Source organism: Petromyzon marinus, unplaced genomic scaffold, assembly GCF_048934315.1.
Source record: "Petromyzon marinus isolate PM22_M1 ecotype Great Lakes invasive population unplaced genomic scaffold, UKy_Petmar_22M1.pri1.0 PM_Scaffold_29, whole genome shotgun sequence".
Classification (NCBI taxonomy): domain Eukaryota; kingdom Metazoa; phylum Chordata; class Hyperoartia; order Petromyzontiformes; family Petromyzontidae; genus Petromyzon; species Petromyzon marinus.
Window position 1 is genome coordinate 98670 of NW_027423268.1, and position 10604 is coordinate 109273.

A 10604-nucleotide genomic window follows, 5' to 3' on the forward strand; every position below is an offset into this window, starting at 1 on the left:
AATGAAACATGGGTCAACAGATAAATGTTGCGGTACATTAACATCTGCGTCTCATACACACTCGCATGCACACACTCACACACAAACACATACACACTCACAATTGCATACACACGCACACCAACACTTGCACACATCCACGTATGCACGCACACACACAGGCCTCTCCTGCCAGACATGCTGCACTATGCGCGTGCCGACACGCACTACCTGCTGTACGTGTACGACCGCGTCCGCGCCGACCTGCTCACCAAGGCGCTGGGCCGACCCAACCTCCTGCAGCTTGTGTGGGACCAGAGCCGAACTGTGGCACTCAAGGTGAGTGGCGCGTGGGCAATGGCGGAGCCAGGATTTTCAGGTGGGGGGGGGGGCAACCCCTCCAGCAATGAAAAAAGGTAGTGTTAGTAAGTAAGGACTTAAATTTTGATTTAAAGCTTTCGTGACTGCAGTAATTCATATTCTTAGTTTTTTCGGTAAAGTCACGTTGAAGAGAAACAACAAAATAACAAAATATATATAAAACAATAAAAAATTCTCTTCAACGTGACTTTACCGAAAAAACTAAGAATATAAGTAAGGACTTGTCCCTTGGTTTTTATTTGACGCGTAGTGCGGTGATGGCGCAGCCATCGATCGAGGATCGAATTCGAACCGCGTTGTGTGATCAGACTCCGACTATTGTCCTATCATCTCATCGAGTCCCTGGCACGTAATAATATGCTACACAGTGGCAGTGGGGGTCGCAAAATGCCGATATATTACCAATAAACCCCAATGATCCGATCTAAATTAGGGATTTCGATCGGATCATTGGGGGGGCACGTGACACCCCACCCCCCACTGGCTCCACCAGTGAGCAAGTTACAAGCCTATCTTTGTAAGCAAATCCACCACTCTCACTCTTGATCGGGAAAGTTTTCCCACCCCTCCAAAAATATTGTTTATTCCCTTAAAAGGCCTCGAGCAATAATCAAAGAATATATTTATCTTTTTAACTAGATCAACGAAGTGATATAGTTCATGGTGTAATGTGTGTAGACTATTGTACTATCATCTCATAGAGTCCCTGGAACGTAATAATATGCTACACAGTGGCAGTGGAGGGGGTCGCAAAATGCCGATTTATGTTCAATGTGGTGACTCGGGCCCGCCGTACCGTTTTAATGTTCATGCATCCTAATTAGTGCATTCGCGATAAAAATTCCCACTGGAAACATTGGTTACCGACTTTCAGAACTGGTAATTGATGCTGAAAACAATTACCAGTTAACCGATGATCGTTTTAACAACCCTGGTAATTATTGCTGCCTCTGTCACTACTTGCATGTTCCATCTCCCTCTCTCCCCCTGTGTGCGTGTGTGTGTGTCTCAGCGCTACCACAAGCCGGTGTTCACCGAGGACTCCTACCTGGAGCTGCTGCACAAGCACAAACAGCCACTGGATGTGCAGCAGAGCAGCGCCGCCCGGCTCCTGTACGCCTGGCGCGACCGCACGGCACGCGCCGAGGACGAGAGCACGGGGTGAGAGCACCCGCGGCGCTGAAATAGCCGTGTACTGCACTGCATAGCATAGTGCAGCAAAGCACGGGACTTTCCGACAGCGTAGAATAACACAGCAAACGGAACAACACCACAGCGTTCAAAATATTTATCTTGACTTATCAGAATATTTATTTAGACTGGAGGAATCCGATGAGCTATGAACTCTTTATCACAGATGTCCAGAGTAGCGACAAATGTATGAATATAAAGCATATAAGTAAAAATTGCATAATTACATGAATTACTGTAGATTTTTTAACACTCAATGCACTTTAGGGCAAGGCAGCAAAACAACAACAAAAACGATCCAAGACCGCACCAAAACAACACACAGTCTAAATTTTGATTTAAAACTTTCGTGACTGCAGTAATTCATATTCTTAGCTCTTTCGGTAAAGTCACGTTGAAGGGAAACAATAAATAATAAAATATATATAAAACAATAAAAATTATCACGACGTTTCGACCATAACACATTAAAATGGAAATATCGATACACGGGTGTTTTATAATATAGCACAGTAAAACACTGGGGTGTACGACGCAGCACTTTTTAATTTACCTGATCGCGATCCTGAACCAGTTGTAGAAACTGCACATTCCAGTGCCGTAGGTCAATGGTTGCGTAGTACGATTACTGTCGCTGTTGCGTTGTTGGGCCTGTACGGCCTGTGTGATTATTGTTATTGCTGAGATGTGCATAGTGCCCTGGCCTGACCGGTATGTGTTGTGCTGTTGCTGTCACAGATAAGTCCTCCCAAACCATATGCTCATGAAGATCGCAGAGGAGATGCCTCGGTAAGCCGCGCACGGTGGTGGTGGGGCCGGTGGTGGCAGGGACAGTTGGGATGGTGGTGCGAGTGATACCCATGATGGTATTGACAGTGGTGGTAATATTCGCCCTCCAACAACAACGAAGGTCAGAAGAGCGATGCTCACAATAAAGAGCGGAGTGCCGGGCGGCTAAAATGCAGCAAGTTGGCACAGTCGCGTGCACAGCTGGTGCATCTGCCCCAGTCATTGCAGTCAGTCAACCCATGGGACCTGGCTCTGTTCCGTGAGGTCCTGTTAGCGAGCCTTCGACATTGCACGTGGATTCGGAGTGCACCTGGCCTGAGACAACCGCCGTGGTGATGTCACCAACACTTATTGGCATATGGCGCCTGTTCTTGTTGTTGGTAATAGTGGTGGTGGCTGATGATTGTGCTGTTAGTAGTGAGAGTGGTAGTGATAGTGTTGATGGTGGTGCCACTCATAATGTTTTGATGTGGATGGTGATCTGGATGCTGGTGATGATATGGATATGGTGATAGTATGATGGTGATGATGAAGGTTGCATTGTGGTAATAGCATTGGTTAGTATGATCCTGATAATGACCAGGCTATATATACGTACGCCAGACAAGACAGGCTTTACGTACGTATGCCAGCCTGAACACAATATACATACGTACGCCAGGATGAACAGTCTATACATACTCATTGTTTTTTTCGGTAAAGTCACGTATGTAGAAATACAATAAAATTATATTATTATATTATTTATTGTATTTCTACATACGTGACTTTACCGAAAAAAACCAATGAGTAATTTTATGCAGTCACGAAAGCTTTAATACTTTATTAGGCTATACATCCATAGACTTTCCTGAGCTGCCTATACGCACATACGCCAGAATGAACAATATACGTATGTACACCAGCATGAATAGGATATATGTACGCCATCTTGAACGGATATGCTTTTGCCAGTATTAACGGCTATATGCACCCTAGTCCATGCCATTGCTGTTTGATGCAAGACAGAGAGGGAGTGCTGGCTTGTTGTAACGTTGTGCTGTTTCTGTGAGATTGTGTTGTTGCTGTGACGTGGTTTTGCCGTGATGTTGCATTGCTCTGGCGTTGTGTTGTGACGCGTGTCGCTGCTCTAACATGTTGACATCGTCGTTGCCGACGCAGGGAGCTGCAGGGCGTGCTCGCGTGCTGCAATCCGGTGCCGCCCCTCGTGATGCAGAACGCCAATGAGCTGTGGCAGCTCATCAAGCAGGCACGCCTCGTCCCGCTCATCAAGGTGAGCGCAGAAGCGGAGGCGGCTCGGTGGAGCAGCGAGGGGTTCATAATGGACGGCCAGGGTTGAGATACGGATGAAGGATAGATAGGGCAAGAGAGTCGGAGAACGAGAACAGAGACAAAAGAGAGTGGAAGACAGAGACTGAAAGTCATAGGGGGAGAGGGATAGCGAGTGGTCAGAGGCAGAATGTTCATAAATAAATATAATCAAACATTTAATATAATCTTGATTTGAAGCTTTCGTGACTGCAGGAATCCATACTCTTTGGTTCTTTCGGTAAAGCCACGTAGGTAGAAAAATATTAGATCACGACGTTTCGATCGCAACACAAGCAATCGTCATCAGGTGGTACAACCACACCAACTGCTGAAGACAGCAGTGGGACAACCACACCAACTGCTGAAGACAGCAGTTGGTGTGGTTGTCCCACCTGATGACGATTGCTTGTGTTGCCATCGAAACGTCGTAATCTATTGTTTTTCTACCTATCTGACTTTACCGAAAGAACCAAAGAGTATGGATTTAATATAGGTGGTGACTGGGTGGCTCCTGGGGCCAATACTGGGTCAAACACAATGATCCGGCACTGCTTCAATAATATGTTTTAACTTGTGACGCACTCCACATTATTCGCTCACTCGAAGCGAGAGAACGACTCAGAGGCGTGAGAAGGAACCACAGACGAGCAGGAAAGGCTACCAGGAGGTGAGCCTGTGCCAAATTTCCCCCCAAGCTTTGTGGTCGTCTTTATATGAAGGTGTTATCAACCAATTAATGAGTGTTTACATATGGGAGGGAACCGGAGTTCCTGGAGAAAACCCACACATGCGAGGAGGCAGCAGTCGATCCCATACAGAACGAATAGATGAAGTCAACCTTTGCTGTACCCCCTTCTAGCAGGCCATGCTATGACACTTGAAAAGCAACGGGAAGGGAGTTTAACAACATTTGTGTGATCCACCCACCCTTGTTGCCTCCATAGTGCTGGGTTACAGGACTTCGCCACCAACACCACCCGGCTAAGATCCTAGGTTTTGGATCTTGGGAGTTTCAGCCACCCGTGGTTAAACGACGTTCACAAATGTAGCGAGTTGATGGTCACAACCAGGCACAAGTGACTGCAAAAATAATGACTCGTTGCAGTAAAGGTTGCCTTTGTTTAATAATCTTTGCTGCTGTTCCTGCAGAGCGAAACGCCCATCAAGGCTCCATCGAGAACATTCATCACCCGGACAGAGGTGACCAGAGACCAAAACTCATCACACAAATGCCCTCTTTACTTGCGATTATAAACTCTACATCTCCTTTTCTCATCCGGCACAGAACTCTCATTTGTGGTTCTTTTTTTAAATTCCACGTCCCCAAACCGTCGTGACAATGAGGAGCTCAGTTCATGTCCGTCCTTAGAGTGAATAATGTTCCGATTGTTGTGTGGGTTGACACCCCTGTGTGATTTTGTTGGTTCATGGCCTGACCCTGACAGTACAATCTAGATGTTTCAATCCCCCAATGGTGACATTAATGGTATCATTTGTATGCCCACCCTAGTGTGGCACTGATTGTTCAATCAATTTTCTTCTGTATTTTGACAGCGATTGGAAAACCCTCTCTTCTGTCCTCACGATGGCTTATCATTGGACGACAGGCAGCCAATCACAAGGCACGGTACTGAAGGTAGCTCACACTTAGTTGTGCTGGTTATATCGGCAAAGCTCATGATATGGATTATATTTTTTTATTCGTGACAGTGATGAGTACACATAGCCTGTCACGAGTAGATTTCATTATATTGACATGAAAAAATACTGTGCTGTTTTTTAATATCACACTCATAATTTGAGTAGTAATCATACAAATAATTGCCATGTTCTGTGTACAAATTAAACATAATTTAGTGAAATAAATAACAAATAATGCCCTGACTGCATTTACAGTGGGGCACAAGCAAAAATAACAAAATACTTTTCATAATAGGTGATGTTTTAAGCAATGACCCTTCTTTGGCTGCTGCGTATATGTGCGTATTATGTATTTCACTATCTTTGTGTCTATGTCTGTGTTCAATTGCGTGCATTTCCATTCATATGTGTGTGTATTCATTCCTGTGTCTCTGCTAACGTGTCTTTATTTGCCTGTCTGCATGCGTATGTCTTGTGTGTCAGCGGTTGCAACAGGTGTGTGGCCGTGTATATTATTGCGCGTGTGTGGGTGTGTGTGTTCACGTGTGTATTGTTCAGTCTGTATCTCTGTGCATCTTCTGTGCTAGTGTATGTCTGTATTTCACTAGAGAACGGTTGTGCAGTGGTAGTGTGTAGTGGCACGTTCCTGATGGCCTAAGTTCCATTCCCGGTCACGACGAACAGCAGTAGTTTAGCTGGTTAGCGTGCTGCACTATTAACCTGGCGACCCAAGTTCGATTGCTGCTTATGGCCAACACCGGTGACGAATATCTAAACCGGTCCTGGGGCTCCCTTAGATTCATTCAGCCTTAAATGAGTACTCAGTGCGTGTAAAGCATCAGCACTGGGGAGACAAAGGTGGCTGGGTGTAGTGTTGGTTCTCCCATCCCCTTCGTGTTCTGTGCTGACCTTCGTAGATGCTCGCTAACAGCACTTGCCCTAAAAGTCTTTTCAAGGCTATAATGAGGATCTTTGACTTTTGTCTTTGTGTGGTGCAGTGGAGGGAGCACGGAGGGCGGTGCCTGCCACGAGCCCGGTCCTCACCCTGTTTGACGTGAGCCCAACATCCTCACACGACGACAACCAACCCATGTCTCATCTCCCACACCGCTGGCGAAAGCACTGTGTGTGTGATCTCGTGTGCTGTAGCTTTCTGTACCGTGCTGTGTTTGCTGTGTTCGCCATCATGTGCTGGGGCGTTCTGTGCGTTCTCTTGTGTGCTGTCGCATTCTGAGCTGTGCTGAAATTGCTGTCATGTTGCTGTAGTGCGCTCTGATGTGCTGTAGGGCTCTGCGCTCTGCTGTGGTGTGCATGACAGCGAAGAGCAGCAGAACGAGGCTCGCACTGCTCAGAGCTCCACGTCCCAGATGAAGGCAGCGCGTGTCCTGCAGACGTTCGTCAACCCCTTTGGCATGGTGAGACATGGGGAGACAGGGACATGTGGAGGCACAGGGGTAGTTGAGTGCCAAGGAGATACATGGACTTTGAGACACGGGAATTACAAGGACACCAAGACAATGCAGCGATACAAGCGACTTAGGGACGTGGGGAACACACAGGAGGCATGGTAAATGAGAGACAGATAGGAGGCATAGAGACAATATTAGCACAGGGTCACACGTAACACGGGGTCACTTAGAATTTGGATAAAACGGTCTTCATTGACGCAGAAATCCTGGAAACATGAAGACGTGGGGACTTGAAGTGGTTGAAAATAAAAAGAGGACATGCACAGGGTCGTGTGTTTGTTTCCTTGCGCGTGTGTCCTAGTTCGCTTGTGCATCTGTTCATGTGCTTGTGCTTGCAGTATCTACCATCCAGTGACGGGAAATCTCTGCCATTTCAAGAAAAGAAATTGGATCCTAACTCAAAAGTGTTTGAGGTAATACGTGATTGTTGTGTGCTAACATCTTGCTCACATCATCATCTCCATCATCATTATCTCCATTATTCCATTTCACAAACCACTTGTGCGGATGGGTGCTGAGTGAGGAATTTTAGTGGTTTGGTGATTAATGTGGTTATTTGAGTGCATGTTTGAGCAGATGAGTGGGTGAATGAATGGTTGAGTGAGTGCTTGGGTAGGTGAGAGAGTGTAGTTGAGCGCATGAGTGGTTGGATCGTTGACCGAGTACCTGAGTGGCTGAGTAAGTGAATGAGTGTTTAAGTAGTTGACTGAGTGAGTGATGAGAACCCGTTGAGTGCTATCTCATCCGTCTCTGTAGATCTGTAGTCGCTGGAAACTGATGAAAGCGCCAGAGAAACCAAAGAAAAGCTCTGCACAGCCTGCAAAAGCCAAACACGGTGAAGGCACACACACACACACCATGAACACAGAGACATGCACTAATCCAGCAGTCGCAAACACTTGCACGTGCATGTGCACACACACACACATGCAGACAAGTACAGAAGTCGAGGCGTGGCTCACACACACACACACACGACAAAAACAAAAATCGTATCACCTTTAACAGACTTGGGGCAAGTGCTATTAGCAAGCGTCTCTGAAGATCCAGGATTACACGAGGGGTGGGTAGTCAACACCAGACTCGGCTGCCTTTGTTTCCCCATCACTGATGATTACACATCGTGCCCGGTACTCATTTAAGGCTCCGTCGACCTCGGGGAGGCCCAGGACTTGATCAAATATTTGCCATTGCTGTTGATCGCAAGCGGGAATTGAAATCAGGTGACTGGGTTTGCAGTGCATTAACCAGCACACTACTGCACGCACGCGCCATGAGTGACGGATCCCCGTGTCTGCAGCTAAGAAGAAGATGAAGGTGGAGCTCCCTCAAGAGGAGCCGGTCGCCGTACCGACTGTGCGAGAGCACAATTATCTGAACCGGTCCTGGGCCTCCCCTAGTTTGACTCGGCCTCAATTGAGTACCTGGTGCGATGTTTAAAAACATTGCCGCTTGGGAGACAAAGGCGGCCGGGCGTGGTGCTGGCCACCCAACCCCTCGTGTGCCGTTTCGGCCTTCATAGGTGCTCTCTAACAGCACTTGTCCCAACAGTCTGTTAAAGCTCTACGGGGGATCTGTGTTTGTTGTCTGGGTGCGTGCCAGCATGTGTGTGTGACGTGTGTGGTCGTATAATATCGAGTTGTGATGTGCGGTTGGTTTGTTGGGTTGTGCCGTCTGTGTGCTTTCGTCCCACTCGACCGCCTATCTGCCTCTTCTACTCTTGTTTGTGCGCCCACCGTTGAGCGGCTATTCCTGTGCGTGGCCCCGTAGCATCACTCATACCGTTCCTTCCTGGGCATCACCTGCCTCATGCAAATCTCGACGCGCGAAGAGGACTTCATTATCGACACACTGATGCTGCGCGACGACCTGCACATCCTCAACGAGGCCTTCACCAACCCCAAAATTGTCAAGGTGAGAGGCACGCGTGCACGTAGACATGCATAAACAAAATAATCGAGTGAGACAGCAAAACAAGGAGAGAGACATCCCTCTCCCTCGTCGACTTTGTAGCACGACGCCTGGGTCCCTCCAGCTTGCTGCCAATGTATCATTGCACTGCCTGCACACTCGATATGAATGCCATTGGGTGAATGTTTACAACAATACATTGCACTTGTATTGCACCTAAAGCGTAACAAACATCTCGGGGCGCAGAATTACACGGGGAGAACAGGAGGGAGCAGAATTTTTTTATTTTATTTAAAGCTTTCGTGACTGCGGGGATTCATATTCTTGGTTCTTTCGGTAAAGTCACCAAGTAGAAGGGCAACAATAAAATAATACAAATATAAAACAATAAAATTATTGCTGTGGTTTTCACACCTGATGATGATTGCTTGTGTTACAGTCGAAACGTCGTGAGAATTTTATTGTTTTATATTTTTATTTTTTTATTGCTTCCCTTCTACGTGGTGGTGACTTTACCGAAAGGACCAAAGAATAGGATTGAGCAGGTCGGAGCGAGCAAGGGAAATAGAGAAAGGAAGCAATTAAGGGGGGCTGGCTGCAGCCATGCCTTGTTGACAGCGGCGGCGACGATGGTTACTAGGGACGTTGTAACCGTATCTTGAGCACCGGCCATGTGAGAGGCGTGGTGCTTGACGCGGTGACGCAGTTGCGCAGTGATTGCCACGGTGACGTGGTGATTGACGCTGCGGTGTGGCGGGGGCGCAGGTTTTCCACGGAGCGGACTCGGACATTGAGTGGCTGCAACGTGACCTGGGCCTGTACGTGGTGGGCCTGTTCGACACGCACCCAGCGGCGCGCTCCCTCGGCCTCGCCAGAAACTCGCTCGCCCACCTCCTCATGCACTACTGCAGCCTGTCTACCGACAAGCAGTACCAGCTGGCTGACTGGCGCATCCGGTACGCACGCCGCACTTGCTCGAACCTCTGCGTACGCGCGCGCATGCACGGGCTAACTTGTACACACGTACAAAAACAAAGGCAAAGATCCCCTGTATAGCCTCAACTAATTGTTGGGGAAAGTGCTGTGAAGGAGGGGGTGGGTGGCCAGTACCATGCACGGCCGCCTTTGTCTCCCCAGTGGTGATGTTTACACACCGCTACACCAGGTACTCATTTGAGGCTGAGTCGAGCTCGTGGAGGCCCGGGGCCGGTTCAGTTAATTGTCACAGGTGTTGGCCGTGAGTAGAAATCGAACTCGTTTCACCAGGTTCATAGCACAGGGTGCTAGCCGCTACTCTACTGCTTACACATTCACACACAAGGACAAAGATCCCCCGTGTCGCCTGAATAGACTGCTGAATCTAGTTTGCCAGGGTGAGGAATTGAAGTCCCATCACTGGGTTCATAGAACAGTACATATGAAGCACTTTCACCCCTCCCCACTCAAGTTATCTTAGCGAGCCCCTATTAAGGCTGGCACAATGTTTGAGAGGGTAATGTGGTTAGCATCATGCCTGACCTCCTTTGTTTCCCCAGTGGTGATGTTCATATCTTATACTAGGTGCTCATTTAAGGCCGAGGTCCAATACTGGTTTTTATATCACTCCCAAATGATGTTAGCCTTCACCGGAAATGAAACATGGGTCAACAGATAAATGTTGCGGTACATTAACATCTGCGTCTCATACACACTCGCATGCACACACTCACACACAAACACATACACACTCACAATTGCATACACACGCACACCAACACTTGCACACATCCACGTATGCACGCACACACACAGGCCTCTCCTGCCAGACATGCTGCACTATGCGCGTGCCGACACGCACTACCTGCTGTACGTGTACGACCGCGTCCGCGCCGACCTGCTCACCAAGGCGCTGGGCCGACCCAACCTCCTGCAGCTTGTGTGGGACCAGAGCCG

At 48.0% G+C, this 10604-nt stretch overlaps 1 protein-coding gene across 1 annotated transcript; it reads left to right on the forward strand.

Annotated features, from left to right (window-relative positions):
* The first annotated feature begins 2294 nt into the window (after positions 1 to 2294).
* Positions 2295 to 9607, forward strand: LOC142923116 (exosome complex component 10-like). The gene is made up of 10 exons (XM_076064053.1): positions 2295 to 2340; positions 3502 to 3613; positions 4801 to 4851; positions 5206 to 5287; positions 6291 to 6346; positions 6579 to 6707; positions 7100 to 7174; positions 7518 to 7596; positions 8532 to 8675; positions 9438 to 9607. Exons 1-10 carry the CDS (start codon positions 2309 to 2311, stop codon positions 9464 to 9466), a joined length of 789 nt encoding a protein of 262 aa, XP_075920168.1. The 5' UTR covers positions 2295 to 2308; the 3' UTR covers positions 9467 to 9607.
* Positions 9608 to 10604: the final 997 nt, after the last annotated feature.

Bases quoted from the DNA above. Each gene is read 5' to 3' on its own strand.
- LOC142923116 (XM_076064053.1), top strand. From the start codon at position 2,309: ATGCTCATGAAGATCGCAGAGGAGATGCCTCG. The intron at 6,708-7,099 runs GTGAGACATGGG...TTGTGCTTGCAG, and splicing joins TCGTCAACCCCTTTGGCATG to TATCTACCATCCAGTGACGG. The intron at 7,597-8,531 runs GTGAAGGCACAC...GTGGCCCCGTAG, and splicing joins GCCTGCAAAAGCCAAACACG to CATCACTCATACCGTTCCTT.